This window comes from Canis lupus, chromosome 25, assembly GCF_048164855.1.
Source record: "Canis lupus baileyi chromosome 25, mCanLup2.hap1, whole genome shotgun sequence".
NCBI classification, from domain to species: domain Eukaryota; kingdom Metazoa; phylum Chordata; class Mammalia; order Carnivora; family Canidae; genus Canis; species Canis lupus.
The window spans coordinates 28,847,480-28,868,531 of record NC_132862.1 but is presented as its reverse complement, the minus strand read 5'-3'; the positions used below and the strand labels follow the sequence as shown (position 1 = coordinate 28,868,531).

Below are 21,052 nucleotides of genomic sequence, written 5' to 3'. Positions count from 1 at the left end.
ATGATTTTATGTATTATTACTAGAAATATTTTTAAATAATTGATAACATTGCTTTATTCCTATATTCATTCAAATGTGCATGCCTAATATGTGTGAAATTCCTGTAGAGGAAACTGAAACAGCAAAAAAGGTATAGCACCTTGATATCAAATAACTTGAAATAATATGTGATTAGTGGGCCATCAGGATAGTAAGTGCCCTGGCGTTTAGAAAATTAAGAATCATTTCTGACTTTGATGGTAGAAAGGATTTGAGGAGAAGAGAACATCTGAGCTGAATCTTTAACACTGGGTAGAATTTTTTTTTAAGATTTTATTCATTAAGAGAGATAAGAAAGAGAGGCAGAGGCCTAAGTTGAGGGAGAAGCAGGCTCCCTACATGGAGCTCGATATGGGACTCCATCTAGGAACTCCAGGATCACACCCTGAGCAAAAAACAGATGCTCAACCGCTGAGCCACCCAGGCATCCCCACCAGGTAGGATTTTAAAAAGCATTGGCCTAGGGAAGTATTTCAAGTAGAACCAAACAATTTCCTATAAATGTCAAAAGTGAAAAGAAGGTGGAGGAGGAGAGATATCATTAGATTCTATTGCTTTTGTGATAAATTACCACAAATTTGGCAGTTTAAAACAACACAAGTCTATTTTCTTTCAGTTCTAAAGGTCAGATAATGGGTCTTAAGGGACCAAACTCAAGGTGTTGGTAGATTGGATCTTTCTGGAGATAGTAGAGGAAAAAAATTCATTTCTTTGCCTTTTCAATTTCTAAATATTTCCTGCATCCCTTGGATTGTGCCCTTTCCAGCAATTGCACACTCTGACCTCCGCTTCTGTCACCACATCTCCTTCTCAGATTCTTACTCTGACTCTCCTTGTGTTTACACTAGGCCTATCTGAATAATCCAGGGTAATCTCACCATTTCAGGATGCTTCAGTATTTTATCTGCAAAACCCCTTTTGCCAGGGAAGGTAACATGTTCACAAGCTCTGGGGATTAGAAGGTGAACATCTTTGGAGGGCCATTATTCTGTCACAGAGATAACATGAAAAAGTGCAAGAACACAATTCAGTTGAATCTCAGCATTCTTGTGAGATATCTATGAAAGGAAGACTAAAACCACCAAGGAGGTCAGGGCCAGGTTGTCAAGAGCTAGAGCTAAACCTTAGAGGGTAGTGAGAAAATAAAAACAATACTATTATCCCAGATACATTGATATTTTTCTCAATAACCTATTATTCCAGATCCTGGCCTCCTTACTAGACTGGAGCTATGTTCTTTTCAATTTTTAGCTTTTTAAATTGTACATCATGTATCTAGGAGAGTCTACAAAACATTTGGTAGAAGTGCACTGCATGGCTTTCAAGTTAGAAAAAAGCCAAGGGGCTTCTTTCTGCCAGTTTCTCTCAGGATATTCACTATGGGCACCTCCAGCTACCCTATAATAAGTTGAGCTCCCTTGGGTCCACCACATGGAGAAACAATTATAGAGAGATCAAATAGAGAGATGCCCAAGGGATACCACTCTGCCAGAGCCCAGCTGAGGTTCCAGCCAACAGCTAACATCAACATCATGTATTTTGAGTGGATGATGACTCCAGCTCCAATCACCAAATAACTATTTATTAGAGACCTCAAGCAAGAATACCATAGGTGAGCTCAGCCAAACCCCAGGACTGAGAGACAGTGACAAAATGATTGTTTAAACCAGCAACACAGGGATAGACCACATCCAAGTTACATGGATTTTCATTGTTCTATAGCATTCTGTTACATGAATGTATTGCAATTTGTAGAATCCTCTCTACATAGACATTTGGAACGCTTCCAAGTTGGGATTATTACAAATAATACTGCTATGAATATTCTTTTACTTGTATGTCTCTTCATGCCCATGGATTTCATTCACTTATGAACAGAATTTCTGGATTTTAAGATACGCTTATTTTCTTTTTTTTTAAGATTTCATTTATTTATTCATGAGAGATACAGAGACAGAGAGAGGTAGAGACACAGGCAGAGGGAGAAGCAGCCTCCATGCGGGGAGCCCAACGTGGAACTTGATCCCGGGTCTCCAGGATCAGGCCCTGGGCTGAAGGTGGCACTAAACTGCTGAGCCCCCGCCCCAGGCTGCCCTAGATATGCTTATTTTCAACATTATAGACAATGACCAATTTACTCTCCTACTTGTAATGAATAGTGTTACCATTTCCCACAACCTTGTCTATACTTGGTGTTGCCAACTCTTTCTAATTTTAGCTATTCTGGTGAGGGTACATCTCACTGCATTTTAGTCTGTATTTTCCTAACTACTAATGAGCTGGAATATCTTTTCGTATGTTGTTTGGCCATTTGGATATTCTGTTTGGTGAAGTGCCAGTTTATGTCTCTTGCCCTTTTTCTATTAAATTATATGACATCCTCTTACTGATTTATAGTACTTTTCATATATTGTGGATAGAAGTTCTTTGTTAATTAAATATGTTGTAATGATTTTCTTTCACTCTGTGTTTTGTCCCCTTGTTCTTTTTATTATGTGTTCTGATAAACAAAAACTCTTCATTTTAATATAGTAAAATGTATTGATATTTTCTTACATTAGAACATGCCCTACCTCAATGTCATAAAGACAGTTTCCTGTATTATCTTCTAGAAGCTTTGTTGTTTTGCTTTTCACATTTAAGCCTACAATCTATCTAGAATAGACCTTTTAGAGCATGGCATGAAATAAAAGTCATCTTATTTTTTTTTTCATGTAGATTTTGAATTGTTCCAATTCTATTTAAAAGACTTTCCTTTTCTTGTTATTCTGCTGTGCCACCTTTGTGATAATTTAAATATCCATCTAGGTATGTGTCTACTTCAGGCCTCTTTTTTCTATGCCACTAATCTCTTTGTCTACCCTTGTGCCAACAGTCTTAATTATTGTAGCTTTATAATAAGTCTGAAATCTAACAGAGTAAGTTCTCCTATTTTATCTTTATTCTTTTTCTTTTTTTTTTTAAGATTTTATTTATGTATTCATGAGAGACACAGAGAAGCAGAGACACAGGCAGAGGAAGAGGCAGGCTCCTTGCTGGGAGCCCGATGCGGGACTTGATCCCAGGATTCCAGGATCATGACCTGAGCCAAAGGCACCCATTTTACCCTTATACTTAAAGAATATTTTGTCTCTTCGTGGACTTCTGCATTTCCATGTAAATTTAAAATTTTTCTTTAAAAAAAAGATTTTATTTATTTGAGAGAGAGAGAACTAATGGGGGGAAGAAGGGCGGGGGGGGCAGAGAGAGAGAGAGAGAGAGAGAAGCTGAGCAGGGAGCCCAATGCAATGCGGGACTTGATACTGGGACCCAGAGATCATGACCTGAGCCAAAATGCAACTTCTTAACCAACTGAGCCATACAGGCACCCAAAAAATTTCAAATTTTTCTTGTTAATTCCATGCAAAAGCCAACTTGGATTTTAGTAGAAAATGAAGCTTAATATCTTCCAATCCATTTTCATGTACTTATTTAAACCTTAAAAAGTTTTTTTTCTCAATAAGTATATTGTTATATGCATAGAGATCTTAAAAGCACTTTATTTTACTTGATATATTATGGTACCTTTTTAAAATTTTTGTGTTTCTTTTTCTTTTACTAGTATATATATACAACTGATTTTGTATATTGAGATTTTCTCAACGAACTTACTAACTTCACTTTTAATTTTAATGATTTAATTGTGTTTTTAAAATATTCTGCTTATCATATCGTCTGTAAGTAGCAGAAGTTTTACTTTTCTTTACAATATTTATATTTTATATTTCTTTTTCTGGCTATTTTGTACTCCATAGACTCCAAATGATGATGGCAGACATGCTTGTGTTATTCTTAGATTCAGGGAAGAACTGTCTCAAGTTTCTCATTTAGTACACAGGTTTTTGTGGGTACCCTTTGTTATTTTAAGAAAGTTTCTTTCTGTTGTAAAAGTTTTGACAATACAGAAAATTTAATTTATTAAATTTTTTTCTGACTCTATTGCACTGATCAATGATTACCTAATAATAAATGTTTTTTCTCCTTTATTCCATTAGTGTGGTGAGTTGCACTGATAGATTTTCTGATTTTAAACAAATTTGCATTACCAGGATAAAACCTACATGGTCTAATGTATTATCCTTTTTATGTATTGCTGAATTTAACAATTTCTTTAGCATTCATTTTCACCTTTATTTATGACAAAGATATTCTATCTTATAATGCCCTTACCAGTTTAGAATGGAGGGTATGCTGGCCTCATAATATTAGTTGCAAAGACTTCTTGTTTTTCTTATTTTCTCTAGAAGAGTTTGTATAAAATTGGTTTTATTTCTTTAATTTGGAAAGCCATTTAGGTCCGGAGATTGAATTTATTTAAGAATTATAGGACAATCCACATTTTCTATTTCTTCCTGGGTCTAAGTTATAGCTCTCTAGAAATTTGTGCTTATTTATTGGCATAAAATTATTCAAAGCATCTTCTCACAATCTTTTTAACATTTATAGAATCTGAAAAGGTGTTTTCTATTCCTTACATATGTCATTTCCTAGTCAGTCTTTCCAGAGGATTATGAATTTTACCAGTCTTTGCAAAGAATGAAATGTGGGAGTTATTGTCTCTATTGTATTATTTTTCTATTTCATTTGATTTTTATTATTTCCTTTCTTCTGCTTCCTTTGGTTATAATTTGTTGTTCTATTTATTACATTCTCAAATAATTATTTGTTTATTTTCAACCTGTCCTCACATTTAAAATTCTAAATCTCCCCTCCCAATCAAGATTTAATTGCACCCCATAGATTTTTACATATGATATTCTTTATCATTCTTCTAAAATATTTATGAATGTTTACTATGATTTTCCCATGATCATGGATTAAGTCTATTTAACCCACTTGAGTTTTATATGTTATACTAATAATGTATCCCATAAATGTAATAAGTACTTATCATTGTTTTATACAATCAGTATGTTTAATATTACCCTTATATCTCATTTCTATTGCTATAACTCTGATTTTATATGTGACATTGCTTTCCCCTATACCTGACGAACACCAGTTATTATTTCTTTTAATATGAATTTGCTAATAGAAAAATCTGAATTTGTATTTGAAAAGTTTTTGTCTACATTCAGAAGACAGTTTAACTAACTATAGTATTTGGATAGCAATGATTATTTTGAAATCTTTAAAGCTATCAGTTCACTGTCTTTTAGCTTCCCCTGATTCTGTTTAAAATCCACCTATTATAATTGTTCTTTCTTTTAAACTATTTTTTTCTTTATTTTTTATCAACTTTTAAAGCTTCTCTTTTTACTGTTGGCTTTCACAATTTTAATTGCTCAGATAGAAGTTTGTTTCTATTTATCATGCTTGTTAGCTCTTCTGAAATTTCTTCCCTGATGTTATTCATCAGTTTTGGAAAGTTCTGTCATTATTGCTTCAAATATTGTTAATATTTTTCTTCTCTCTTTGTTTTTTCTGAAGCTATAATCACATATAAATTGATCCTTCGTGCTGTATCTTCCATGTCTCATACCTCCACTCCAATATTTCTTATCCCTTTGTTCTCCAAACTTATTCTCAATATTTTCTTCTGACTTATCTTCTGCGTTACTTCTTCTCTACTAATCTGTGTTTAATGTACCATTAGATCCATCCTTTGAATTATTAATTTCAATTATTTTTCAGTTTTAGAATTTCCTTTTTTCAGTTTCTGGTTCTTTGCTGAAAATCTCTCCTTTTTTTATTTCTTTGAAAATAATAAACTTTTTTTTAAGATTTATTTATTTGAAAGAGAAGAGTGGAAGGGCAGACAAAGAGGGAGAGAGAAAGAGATGAGAATCTCAAGCAGACTTTCTGCTGAGTTGGGAATCAGACATGGCACTTGATCCTAGGACCCTGAGATCATGACCTGAGCTGAAATCAAGAGTGGGATGTTCAACTGACTGAACCACCCAGGTGCTCCTAAGCATAGTTATTTTTATATCTTTCTACACACTTCAATATGGGGGCCCACTGCATATATATTTCTATTGTCTAGGGTTTCTACCCATCTTTAATCATTCAGTCTTATTCCTTTGTAAGCCTGGTTATTTTCCTTTTTATTGTGGCCAGATATTGTACTGCAATGTCCTTTGCAGAAATAATTGGAGGCCTATGTTGTCGTTATATTAGCCTAAAGAACTGTAATATCTGAGGACATTAACAATCTAGGATTGATTGCTGACATTCAATTGCAGGGATTCACATTTTTCAAACCCAAGCTGTAGCGTTTATGAGAGTCTATTTCTAGCTGATCTTTGTTCCTTAGATGTAGCCATTTTGAATCTAAACCCAAAATAAGGCAGATTCACCAAAAGCCTAGTTGGCAGCTTTGAATTTCATTTCCTTTCCTCTTATCTCTGCAAAGTGGTCAAAAGTACAGCTCAATCTCTCAGCCCTTCCACTGCCTCAACCTATATCAATAAACACCCACAACAAAAAACAAGTAGTGCCAAAACCCCAGTTCACATCTCCAAATTCTTGCCCCAGATCCTTGCCTGGTAATTCTTCACTATCTTGTTATCTCTCTGATGCTTCCAAGCAAAGTTTAAGAAACAAATTGAGTAGTAATCCAATTATCCTCAGCAGGAGGTTTGCACTAAATGACTTAATCTACTATCATCAAAAATAAGAGTCTAGACCTGCAATTTCAACCATACCACCCTTCAGCTTTCAGAGTTATCTACCATTCTGTCTCCTAACCCCCATCCTATGCTCAAATATACCTTTTCTCTCATAGGTAGCCATTTTGGAGGGCCTAGGTCTATTGACACTTCCCATCTGAAAAAAATATTTAAGAATTTCTTGGTGAAGTATTTAGTACTCACCAGTGATTATGAAAATAGCGTAGAAAATTGAAAAGAAATAACAGACCCCAATTCTGCTCCTCTCTCTCATACGAGTAAAAAAAGCTTTCTTAGATCCCCCCGCCCCATATACCCACATCTATGTATATAAGCTATACGTGCATACAGATGTTACAACTCATCTTGAATGTTCAAGGGAGGACTAGCTCTCTTTACTATTAGGTGTTCGTATCACCATTTGTACAAAAGGTTTCAGAGGCAAGTACCAAACTAATAGAATCCTCCAGAGTTCTAGGACAGATATAAGACCCTTTAGGGATTTATCTAGAACACTATCACTAAGGGTATAGAGGGCAAGCCTCTAAGGGTTTTTTGCCTTTTAAAAAATAGAAACTATTTATGGAATATTTTTAAGTAATCCACATATCTGGAATAACTTTAATGTTGCCAATGGGAGCCCATTTTTAATATTTATTATGCTGGCCAACAAGCTACCATTTTTATTTTAAAAATCTATCTCTGACATTCGAGATGCTAATTAATAAAATGCCCATTGTTTATGGAGTTGTGAATGATTGACAGAAGCACTTATAATAATAGCCCCTAGTATGCATATGGTTCTCCTCCCCCATCCAGGTGTCTCTCTTAGCACAGCCTTGGTTTGGACATTAACAGACCCTTCTGCAGTCTTAATTAAATGCCAGAAGCATGTGGGTTATACTATGTATACAGTACATAATATCATGCTGTAAATGCAGATAAAAGCTTCAGTAAGTCACAGGCATTATAATAGGAGAACTGCACTAGATCCCACAACTGGGACTCAATAAAGGGTCAAAGAATCCTGTTTTTCTCAGCTGTTACTTCAACAATCTTTCTTCTCTGCTTGTAGCTTGGGAAAGACATTAGATGAGACTACTTGTACAGCCATGGTTTGAATTTTTTAAAATAACATGCTGTGTCATAGAGTAAATCAGTGTATATTAAGAAAACCTTACTGGAATTGGAAAATACAGTGGATTAATGAATGTATTAAAAATTCTGTCTCAACTGTAGGCTCAGTGATTTAGGATATTAGCTTACTGCTATACTTCCCAATTGAGTAATATTGTGGTTTGATGATTAATAGACTCACTTAACAGAAGAAAATCCCACAATTCAGCAATAAGGGTCTTATGGCTATTAGGGAAAAAAAAACAAAAACCAAATTGTCAATAATGACTACATTAGATTCCATATAGTCAGGAGCAAGAGGTAAAACTTTTGAATTCCTATTTTCTAAGACTAGTTGTTCAGTTGTTCTCAAACACAGTTTCTGGATTGTGCTAGGAATCTCACTTGCAAATTTAGAGGAACAAAAATTTTTTACCGCTTCCTAGACAGACTAAATCAGAAATTTTGGTCATTGATTATTTTTTTAGTTTATTTTTTATTTTTAGGAATCTCTCTACCCAGAATGGAGCTCAGATTCATGACCCTGGGATCAAGAGTCTCATGCTCTATTGACTAAGCCAGCCAGGGACCCAATATCAGAAATTTTGGAGATGAGGCCCAGCAGTCTATATTTTAACAAGCCTTGCAAGACATTCCAATGCACACTATTGTTTAAGAAAAATTACTTCACACTTTTTTTTTTTTTTTTTTTTACTTCTTTCCCTTTTATTTCAGTTTGGAGATGGTCAGACATTCGGCCTTCAATAGAGTAGATACTCATGTATTTTATTGTATTATTGACTTTCAGTAAATGTGGACTCAAGGAGGTTCTGCTACACTATTATTTCCAGGCTGGTAGACTCAGCTGGAGATGCTGTTTGGTATCAAAGGACAAGTGGCTGAGCACTTATATAGGTATATTTAACTCAATTCCAAGTGAGTTAGAGAAGACATCTCAGAGAGTAGGACATTCAAGTTATTTTTAAAGGGCAAATAGGAGTTAGTAAATAGAAATTGGGAGAAAGTTGTGCCAGATAAAGGGAACTCTAAAGACACAGCATCAACTATAGTTATATGCTTTTCTCTTGTTTTGAGGCTTAAAGAACTCAATGACTATATTCATTCAATTTTTACCCATGTATATAGCACAATTAGAAACTTATCAATATTTAATAGATATTTTAAATGAATAACAGAATCATTAGCATATACTAACCATAGGGTTTATATTGCTTTTCAAAACCTAAAAGATTGGAAATTTGCATCTGAAAAGTACCTAGTAGTGGTCTCTTATTTTATTCTTCTATCCTACAAATTTCAGATTTTTTAAGAAATTAGCTCATGGTTCCAGAATATGTTATTCATTTATGTTTTACACAGAAAATACTACCTAATAAGTAATAAATGTTTTAAAATTTGTAAAAAAAAAAAAAAAAAGATGGGACTTCCAGGCAAAGTGGTCCCTCCCCTCCCCTCCCCCACCCACACTTAGTTTCTCCTCTGGATCAAACACATAATAAGAGAATGTTTGGAATCTGAAAAAATAATAAATAAATAACAGTTGTAGAAAAATTGAAAATTTGGATGATGTTACAAAATAAAAATTAATGTAATTTTGATATTTTTCCTCACCCCAGCATATAATCCCACATGAACCACATGATAGAGACTTCTGGTTTGCTAGAGAATAATGTTGGGAGTCCTACTAGCTGCTAACTTAGAGACAGATTCCACTGGTTACCTAGTACCAAGCCCTGGAATACTACCTGGTCATGCTTATAAAGAATGAGCATTAAGAGTGCACTGAGTCATGATTGTACCTTTCAGAAAGACTGCTCAAAGCACATTTTTAATAGGTCTGTTATCAAAGAGAAAGAAGTAAACAGTGTGTGTTCATCATGGAAATAGAACTATATGATAAGGAAACTAAAACAAAGATGTAAAATAATTATTGAAAACAGTATTAGATGATAGTAAGGCTATACTATAATAAATGGTTAAGTGTAGATATATTACATATGCATGAATTTAGACTATTGTCCTTGCATATTCAATATAAATTGTATCCAATCTTTTGAATATATTTGGTTTTATGTCTTAAATCAGTAAGTAATGGGAAATAAGGTATAGCAGAGACTTCTGCCCTATAGGATCAAAGCAACTTAATTTATTTCATTGGATTTCAAGTGCTTTTTGTATATTTAAGAATATAGAATGTTGACATCTTTTTAAATAAACTTTATGCCCAACATGGGACTTGAACTCAAGGGTCACATGATCTACCAATTGAGCTAGCCAGGTGCTTCCTTTTAGAATGTTGACATCTTAATGTCCTTTCCTTACTCTGACATTCTCTGAAGGCCATGTCCATTAACTTACACTATAGTCAAAGGACCTCATGGATATGGCAGGTGTCTATAACGGAAAATGCTGAGGGGATAGTGGATGGGATTGTCATCTTTGTATGACCTCCAGAGGCTGCCTCATTGGTTATACTAAAGCTGTTTTAAAGGCAATGCCTTTTCCGGATAAACTGACAAAATATCTAGTAACCATGGAAGGTGCCAGGCTTTAGCTTGTTTAGGCAGAGACAAGTAAGTGCAAAGTGGAGAGGCTTATGATTTCTGGCCCTAGTGTGAATAAGACAAATACTGAGATCTGTTTTCATATGGCAGCAGGCTTTCATTAGGGAATTCTTAAATGTAGCTGCTCACAGGATAAGTTCATATAGAAGTGCTAACGGAGGACTGTTATGAGAGGGGAAAGCAAAGGAGTCACCCATAACAAGTAGGGAAGACTTGCAAAAGTGCAGCTTAACATAGCAAGGCTCAGTGAATATTGTTGCCCATCACAATCAGTGCATATGCATAGATGAACAAAACCACCAAATATGTAGCTCACAGGTTTCATCATGTTCACCTTTGCTAATGTGCTTACTAAAGTGCTACTATAGATACCCCCAGGAAGAGATGTTTCTATTTTGCTTTGTGTTGTTTTTAATCTCTGTTGGTCAGTATTTAGGAAAAGGAAGGCTAAGCAAATTTCAGGCACCATACTTTTTTTCTTGGTGGAATTAAGGTCTGAGAGTTGAATGAGAAAAATAAAAGGAAGAAAAAGAAAAGAAGGTATTTATATCATCAAACATGAGGCACTATTGTAAAATCACAGATCCTGGAAATGCTCCAAGTGAGAATAAGTCAGCCATCTTCTAACACTGGACTTCCAAAAAGGAGAATCCGATTTATCTCATACAAAAGGAAGCCAATATTATAGGCGTGCCTTCTCCCAAAGTAACACCTCCCCTAATAATTTAATTGAATTTTGTACAATGAGTACATTAAAATACCTTCCTGAGATGTAAATCCTATATCTATTCATTAGTTGTCATGTCTGTCCTACAAAATAAGTAAGGTTATGCTATATTAATAAAAATCAAATCAACAAAAATTACATGTGGACACTAGCCACTTTGAAACACTACTGTATCTAGGTATCACTTGTGATTTAGATGCTCAGGCAGATTTAAGAAATTCTATCCTAGAATGTCGAAAGCTAAGTTAGTACTCTAAGGAGCTTATAGTCTTTGTCAGTTGTCTATGGTGATAAGTGCCAGTGGCCACATAAAGACTTTCATAACTTTTTTCATTTGGATTTTTCCCCCTTATTCCTAAGGAACTTTATGGGTCTTGATATAATACTCATTATGTGGATTACATGGTAATAGAACAATAATAATTTGACAGGGCTATCATCAGATGCTGATTAGCATTAATAAGCAGTGTGACCTGCCTAATCATTCAGGTTCTTTGTGCATAATGCATAATGTGGTCAGTTTTCAATTATCTTCAAATGGATTCATCACGGTGAAAGCTTTATGGGTCTCCATATGTTGGTGGACACTTCTCTGATTCAGTTATTTTTTTATGTTCTGGAAATGAAAATTTATTTTTAAGATCAACTAAATAAAACATTTTTGGCCTAGAAATCACATAAATCATTTCAAAGTTAAGTCATGTTGAGATTTTTTTTTAATTTTGTATTATTGATACAGTTTTTCTCTGTAAACATAGTTATCTACATAAACACCAAAAGTTATCTGTGTAAGTTATCTACATAACAACAAAGTTATCCACACAGACATCAAAATCTATAAAGTCATAAATGTAACTTGAATATTTTAATTATTTTAATGATGTGAATGACTTAGAGGAAATTTTTATGTGCACACAAGTTTCCTTTCCTTTTCTAATAAAATAAGAAATTTTATTTCATCTGTGTGAGATTGAACCCCGTATGAGGCTCCTCTCTTAGTGCGGAGTCTGCTTAAGACTCTCTCTCCCTCTACCCCTCCCTACCACTTGTTCTATCTCTCTCTCTCTATATATATATACATATATATATATATAGAGAGAGAGAGATCATATATATAGAGATATGTATCATTCTCTCTCAAATAAATAAATCTAAAAAACCCACAAAAAAACAGTTTTATTCCTTCATAGCTGCTTGTCATTTGCAGTGTAGCAAAGGCAAATAATCCTACTATGCTTATACACTAAAACTCATACTTTTTTAGTTACATTAGTATATTTATTATTAAAGTACATTTAGTACATTTATTTATAACCAAAATATTTTATATCACATATATAACTTAGTAAAGATTTTTAAATTTTTATTGGGCATGTAAACTATAACATTACTATGTATTAACACTCTAGATTAAGAGCTTGAATTGGTTGTAGAGAACAAATTGGAGAGATTCGACTAATGCCATATAAACTTTATTCTCAATGAGTTTATAATATGGTGATAAATACAGACATGAGCATTAGGAAATATATGATAGTAAATGGAAAAAGGGGAGAAAGGAAGTAGAAGATGCAGCTGGAATATAAAACGGGACAACTTTATCTTGATAAAATCAACTGTTACATTCCCTTCTAGGGTCATTTGCGATTCTAAGCAGTCTTGCTTTTTGTCAAGGAAATGAGATAAAAAGTCCAGTATCAGGTATCTAAGTTTAGATGGGAAAGACATCTCTGGGGCTTTAGTCTAAAGACACAAGAGCAACCCAGATAGAGGGATTTCTGTAAATCTCTGAGACCATGTCTATCTGTCTGCCTCTTTCTCTCTCACACATACATGTAATCTGTTGATAAAAGAAAATAGACATAAATGAAAACTATAATTACATAGTACCCCATTATCTCTTCTAATGAAGTTGGAAGCATCAGTTTAGACATCCTAGTCCTATATCTATCTGGCTTTTGTTTGTTTAGCTTTACTTTCTTCTCTCAAGCTAATAGAAACTTCTTTTCTTTCAATGTAATTTCATTCCACAAGCAAACAATAGTTGTGGTAACAGGAATTTCTTGCCTTAAATTTTGCTCTGTTTTGGTGGAATTTTGTTGCAAACTAAATAAGATCTTTATAAAAAACAATATAAACATAAAATAAAAGTTATAGCAAATGATTACAGTACCTAAACACACATGTACCCACATTTGATTCAGCTGAGATATATAAACAGCTGTTGTTTTTTTAAAATTTTAAAGCCATATTAATTGTCATGTCTAGCTCTTTGTAATGTTGCTGTTAATTTCTAAAAGCCTCTTAAAATAAGAAATAATATCACTTATGGTTTAAGCAATGTTATTTTTTTAAGCAGAAATCAAATGTCAAAATAAATCCAAATGGGTAAATCCTAGCTTAATAATGAACATATGTTTCTTGTTCCCTCCTTGCTAAACCCAGATGTTAATTGCTACATTTGTCACTACATTGCTCTTTTCCTATTTAGAGCTGGCTGAGATAACACTGCAGGCAGGATAAATGTCATATGTGTACCATCAGTAAAACCAAGATTATTTTTCAGAGTCTAGTGAAATACTGATGACATTTTAGAATCAGAATTATGAAAGATTCTTTAGAAGTTCACCGTTCTTCATAGTATCATTCTATGTAGCTCTAATACAAATATAGTGGGTTGAACTACATTAAAGACTGGACATTCTGACAAGCTGCTTTATGAAAAAGGCAATAAAATACAATTACTGTTCAACTTTGATTTAAAACTCTTATGGGAATTCATTTTTAAATTCACATTTTTAGAGACTTTCAGTGTTTGAGAGAGATAGATTTAGCTTATTGTTTTAACTCACTGAAACTAAATCTTGCAGCCAATTTTAGATGTTGGCTGGCCAGTTAATAAATGGAAATTCTTAATGTGTTATTTTAAAGAAAGAAAAATTGTTCTCAGCGTTATATTACATTACTTCTGATGCTTGCAAATACTTTGTCTCTGTAGTCTTTGAGAGCAAGAATATGTTCATATGACATAAGAAAAACACTAAAGTTTTGAGCAACTTTGAATTGATCGACCTCAAAAATCAATCATTTTAAATTGCAAATGGCTTAATAATATAATTGGTAAACACTATATTAATTAGAGCTCTGAACTTAACAAAAAAATAAGCTGATACAGATTTTAATTTTAAAATTGTTCAATTGGCTTTCAAATTTGTTCTTTATTGACTGCATTTCTAACTTTAAAGTACATTATTAGACTTTTAAAACCCCTTATTAGATGAACGTCATATATATACATATATATATATAACCCCATAAAGCATTTAATATAGCCTAATGCATTTACCTGAACCATTGATATATCAAAAACCAGTAACTTTAGAGTCCCTGAACAAATACCAACCTTTTAATAATTTATTCACTAAGTATATATCATTCCACATAGGAAGGATGTTCCAAATATTTAACAAGTGTTAGGGCACTAACCAGTCAGGATAAGTGACATTAAACCCACCGTTATGTCCATACAAGCTTGTATTGATTAAATATTTGCTGTGATGAAGAAAACTAGGAGCAGTGGAGAGTGGGGGCAAACAGGAGTTTAAATCAAAACACACTAAGTTTGAGTTCCATAGGAGATTTCTTTTTGTTAAAAGATTTTATTTATTTGAGAGAGAGAGTGATAGTGAGAGCGAGAGAGTGATAGTGAGAGCAAACATGAACAGGGGAAGGGACAAAGGGAGAAGGAGAAGTAGTCTCCCCACTGAGCAGGGAGCCTGATGCAGGACTTGATCCCAGGGCTCTGGGATCATTACCTGAGCCAAAAGCAGATACTTAACTGCCAGCTACCCAAGCACCCCTCCACATGAAATTTCTAATCAGAGATGTTAAATGGTAAATTGGATGTCTTGAGTTGAGGGAAAAAGAGAGGCTGGAATAGAAATATTGGGGTTGTCAGCAAGTAATTGGTTTTTAAAGCCATGAGATTGGATGAAATTAGAGTGAAAAAAATATATATATATATACCTGAAGAAGACTGACTATGCAACACACCAGTTTTAAAATTTGAGAAGATGAGAGAGAACCATCAAGAGAGGCTGAAAAAAAGCAACCTGTTGGAGACCAGAAGGATTTTATGCCCAGAACCCAAGAGAAAAATCTATTTCAAAGAAGGAAAAAAACAGCCGTTTCAAGTCCTACTGATAGGTCAAAATTTGGCAATTGGCCACTGGATTTGGCAAAATGGGTGTCATTTGTGAACCTAACAAGAGCAGTTTGATGGGAGTGTTAGGAACAAAACCCTGATTAAGATAGGTTCAAAAGAGATTATGAAGGAATTTGGGATAGAAAGTAAAATATTGTTGAAGGTGCTTTTCTCTAAGGATGAACAGGAATAAGACAGTGTACAGGGAAATGTAGGTAAGGAATTTTGTTTATTGAAATAAGTTACAGCATATATGTATGCTGCTAGGAAGATCAATTAAAGAAGCAAAAATTGATGATGAGAGAAATGAGAACTTAGCCAGAGACCAAAATGTTGACCTTGAGTAGAAAACAGGGCATGGGATCTAGTGCCCAAATCAGTCTTACATTAAAGCACAGACAGTCCTCCCATGTAATAGAAGAAAGGGCAGAAGTAAGGTAAGATGATAGATGAGTTGGTGGGAGCTCGCAGAAATTCTTTGCTGTTTCTATTTTTTCTGTTAACAAGAAGACAGCCTTGAGAAGACTAAAAGAGGAGGAAAGTGTGTTGGCATGTTGAGGAATAAGGATAAGGTATTAAATAAACCTATAGATTAGTAGAAGGATAAATGGACTCGTGACATGTACAGACTCGCCAGAAAATCTTAAACACCAACTTGAGGGTAGTGGGCATTAGGTGATAGTAAGACCAGTAAGTGTGGTTTAGCACTTTTCTCCAGGAACATTCAGCAGGCCTGCTACAGTTGCAGAGTTGGCAGAGAATAACCCAAGTTGGGTTTTTCTTTTTTTTGACAAGTATATAGTATAATAAAAGGAGAAAGGGCCAAAACAGTTGAAAGAAATATGCAACAGAGTTATTAGTATCAACCATGGGATCCAAATTGGCCAAAAAAGGACAGAAGAATATGAAAGGAGTTAAGGCCAATAAAAAGGTCTTAGAGTCAACAGATTGTTTGAGTTGTATAACTAGAGGGAATGAGCTGGAAAGGAAGAAGATGGTGATGGTAGACTAGGCAGCTAAAAATCAAGATAATGGGAGAGGTTTCTTCACTGATCAAGACAAGATTAAGGGAACAGGAGTGGCTGATGGGATGCAGAATGAGATCAATGGATGAAAAGAGTTCAAAAACAAAGAATGTACAATAGGGAAGGATAATTTCTGTGAATATTATAATAAGCATGAATTATGACAAGTACTATTGAAAACAATGACAATATTCAAGGTGGAAAATGTTCAACAGAGGAAGGTGAAGGACCAAGAGATCAGTAGATAAGTGCAACAGAAAGCTGGGATGGCAGTATAGTCAGCAGATATAATCTTCAAGGCAGTGTATTTTTAGAAAATAAGAATGAATGGAAGTTAGAAGACCAAGGAGATGCAAGGAGGATAGCTACCTCACAACCAGGACCAAGGTTATAAAGGGAATGGGAAAGAACACAAATGCAATTTTAGAGATTTAGTAGGAAACAGAATGGAATGCTCAGAAAATACAATATATTGAGCAGTTTTGCTGAGAATATTCTCCAAAACTGGCCACTGTTTTTTCTTTCCTCCACAATGCTGCCCAGTCCTCTTTCTAAAAAATATCTGCTTGTCTGCTTAAAATTCATCAACAGGCTACAGTAGTTTCAAGCTTGTGTAGAGCTAGCATGCTCTAGGACTCCTACAAAGCTCTGGCCACATTTCCTATCTGTCCCCCATATGCATTCTTCACATCTATAGGCCTTTAGCAGTGGTAATACAGGTGGGCCTGGGCTTACTGACTACACTCTACCAGTCTTTGTTTTGGGGACCTTTTTTTTTTCTTTTGGTACTAATTTCAATCAGTGAATCACTTATACTATATAGTATTCAGTTTTCTCACTTATGGAATAAAGTAATCAAAATCAGAGGTTTGTGCTTTTTTAAATTTATTTTTTATTTATTTTTTTAACCTGGGAAACTAATACCTGTTGAAGAATTAAGCAGAAAAGCAACAGTCCTCATGTGAGAATATCCTAGGTGTATTGCAGGACATTTAGGACAAATGACCTTGCCCATTAACTGCCAATTGTATCCTCTGAGGCAACCAAAAGTGTGCTCACACATTTTCTAGACATTTCATATTGTAAAGTAGTGAGATAAAATGCAGGCCACCTGGTTAAATTTGAGTTTGAGACAAACAAATACATATTTTTTAGAATAAGTACATTGCAAATATTGCATGGATATCCTGTTTTTATTTCCTATATCTGCCAGCCCTACCAATGGGCAACACTGCTAAGTAGGATTATACTTGTAGTCCATGTAAAAATGGCACCCGTAGAGTTGTTCAGTGTACAACTTATACAGCTAAATGTAGCCACATTGCTTGGGAGTCGATACAAACCCAACTGAGAACATTGATTTATGTTATCAGTAAGAACAGTTGTAGTTGCTGAAATTTCTGTAACTAAAACTACTCAGTGGTGTTGTGTGAAAAAGCAGTGGGAGGCATGCATATGAGTAAAGTCAAGTCTGAGAAAATTTTAAAATCAATTATTTTGAGATCCAGCAACGTTACTTTTCTTATCTTCTTTATCTCTTTTATTGATTTCTGCCTGCATTGACACGGAGTCGTGTTTCTTCTCGAGGATGAAAACAATCTTATTACAATAAGGAATCAGTATTTAGTATGTCACCCACACCAGAATTACAAATGAGGATTTCAAGGATATGACAGTGTAAACACAAGGGAATAATTAGCTAGTGGTGACATTTCAGACAGTAATTGGGAAGATATTCTGCCTACTATTGAAGTTTAATAGCCATTGGGTGGTGAGGCCAAAATGTCACCAGAGAAGAATAATTGACTAGTTGTCAAAAGGCCAAAAGAAGGTCAAATTTTCCTCAACAAATTCTGCACAGTCTGAAGTTTGACTTCAAGCTTTCAAAGAAAAAAAAAAAACTTGGTTTGGTCAGCATCCTGAATATGGATACATTTCTTGAGGATAAATTCTTATTAAGCAAGTTCACAAGAGATCAATACATAGAGATCAAAATTGGTAATTAATTTACTATGATGCATAAAACTGCTACAAAGATAAGAATATTTGCAGTGTATTCTATATCTAAAGACAGATCTCAGTTAAGAAATACCTGTTGAGCAAAAATATTGTATTACATCTGAGTGAGTAAATGGCAATACCTACTCTTATTATCTTACTGTCTAGGCTAAAAGAGTAGAAAAGAAAGCATGTGATAAGCCGTGGGCAAATGGGTGGATAGGAGTAGAAAAGAAAGATAACGGAATGTGTAGGAAGACAAGTTAGTGAGAGAGCATAACACACTTGAGGAAATAAATATAATTCAACATAGTTAAGCATAAAGCACTGGAAGAGAAATAGTGAGAGATGAAGAGGGGAAATGAACAAGATCCCAGCCAAGAAAGGTTGTCCAAGCCTTGTGAAGCAGTTGAACTATTTCTTAAGAGCAGTGGGGAGCCGCTGACATGTTTTAAGCAGTTAAGTGTTAGATTTTTATTTTGAAAGATCAGTTAGACAATTAAGTGGAGAATAGATTGGATTAAAGGGTAACACGATAAGGATTGGGAATGCTGATGTAATTTAGGTGAGAAGTAGTGATGCTAGAAGTCAGAAGCATACCTGGAAGGAAGAAATGGATAGTTGAGGTATTTAGGAATTAAAATCAATAGGACTAAGCAAAAAAAATTATGTGTGCGATAAGGGAGAACAGACAGGCTAAAAAGATACACCTTTTTTGAGCCTGTACATAGGGAGAAGTAGCAATTTGAGGGCAAAGAAAATCCATTTATTGGTGCACTTTTGGTTTTAATTGTCTTTTAAACAGTTAAGGAAGCCAACAAATAGGTATTTTGGTATAGAGGGGTGAGGCTCAGGAGATAGATCTGGGATAAAGGTTCAGATTTGTGCATCATTATAAGAGCCACCAAAAGGGATAACATCACCCAGAAAGAATGGGTCAGTAATGAGAGAGATAGCCTGAAAGTGAGGAACAGTAGAACTTAAATTATAAGCCAAAAAAAAAAAAAAAAAAGGCCTGAAAAACAGTTCAAAGAGAAGAGGTGAACAAATGAAAGCAAAACTGGGAGAACTTAGTATCATAAAAGCAAATGAAAGAGAGTTTTTCACTAAAAATGGAACAGCTATATAAAGGCCAAGAAAATCCCCAATAGATTTGAAAAAAAAATACATTCAAACAGAAAAAGTTGTTTAAAATAATGGTAACATTTTTGGAGGCCAATCAGTGGCAAAAACCTGTGTGTTGTACATCATAAAATCAGTAGAAATTGAAGAACTGGAACCAGCATGAATGTTGGCAACTCTTCCCATAAGTTTTGTCGACATGGGGGGGAATAACACAGGATTTGAAAGGGGCATTTGAAAGGGTATTATTTATGTGTGAGTATACCTTATGTGGTTTGTCTCTTCTGTTTGCTAATTATTAAAATGGAGAGACTACTTTATGCTGATGACGAAGAAAGGAAGAAGATGATGGTACTAAAGTATAGATTGAGATATTCCACAAGGTTCTTGAGGAGGAAGGAATAGAGTCTAGGGCATAGATGAAGGGATCACCACTGGGTGCTATCTTAGTTAGCTCGGGTTACCATAACCAAGTACCACACTGGGTGATTTAAACAACAGAAATACATTGTCTCACATTTTTGGAATCTGAAATCAAGGTGTGGAAAAGGTTGGTTCCTTACGATGGCTGTGATGGAGGAATTTATTCCAGGCCTCTCTCCCTGACTTATAAAAGATCATCATCTGCCTGTGTCTCTTCACATTGTCTTTCCTACATGAATATCTGTGTCTAAATTTCCCCTTTTTATAAGGACACCAGTCATATTAATTAGGGGTACATCACCCACCAGTGAATAGGAGCAATAAATAAATCTAAGACATGAAGAAATATTATCCTTTGTCTATTTTTCAGAGTGATTGTGTGCTTAGTTTTTTCCTCTCTGAGCCTGTGCAACAAACAATTGAAGAGTCATCCCTTCTGGACCTAGGCAAGTAATTTTATCAGTATTATTATGTACAATTTTTGAGTTTCAATATAATGGTGCAAAAAATATCACAACTATATTTTTTTCAACTTTCAAATTAAAATCTTTTTAAAGAATAAGCTTTAAGGGTCTTTTCTTTTTCTTTTTTTTAAAGGATCTTTTCTATTTTCAAAGCTTTTTAACCCCTTAGAATATATTCAAATTAAATTAAACTGCCATACATTTGTCTAATTATAATAACTACATGATGTCGCACTATTAACTCATTTTAATTAATTGTGCATTGAGGTGGAATTGCATGTCAGAGACAAAGTTCCTGTTTTCCCCTGCAGGTAAGTCTTCTAGTTTACTCAACATCTTAGGAAGCAACAAAAATAAATATTAGGCGATAGTAGTGATTATGAATTATCTAGCAGTTTCACTCTTATCTTTTAAAGCTCAGTAATTACTCTACCTTCCTCATGAAGTCTTCTTTTTATTACCTGAATCCCAAACTAGCCCAGCACAATTATCTACCCTATTCTCTGCCAGATGTGTGTTAATTCTTATTAACTTTTCTAACATCTCTCCTAGACTGGCAGGGACTCTCTTCGAATCCCATCAATTTTAAGCATTTGTAATAAAATTTCATTGCCAAATTAGGATTATTATTATTGTAAAAAATAAAATGGTTATCTGAATTTTTTTCTCATTCATTTATTTCTTACTACATCCTACAAT

General features: G+C 34.4%; 1 protein-coding gene across 7 annotated transcripts in view; it reads left to right on the top strand.

Annotated features, from left to right (window-relative positions):
* Nucleotides 1-21,052, top strand: part of PIK3C2G (phosphatidylinositol-4-phosphate 3-kinase catalytic subunit type 2 gamma) — a 368,003-nt gene that overhangs the window by 294,491 nt on the left and 52,460 nt on the right. For 5 of the 7 annotated variants that reach the window (XM_072798827.1, XM_072798828.1, XM_072798830.1 and 2 more), the window contains one exon: nt 20,260-20,335. The exons of the other annotated variants lie outside the window; for them this stretch is intronic. In XM_072798827.1, the coding sequence (XP_072654928.1) occupies nt 20,260-20,335 (76 nt within the window). The remainder of the gene's footprint in view (nt 1-20,259; nt 20,336-21,052) is intronic. 7 annotated transcript variants of the gene reach the window in all.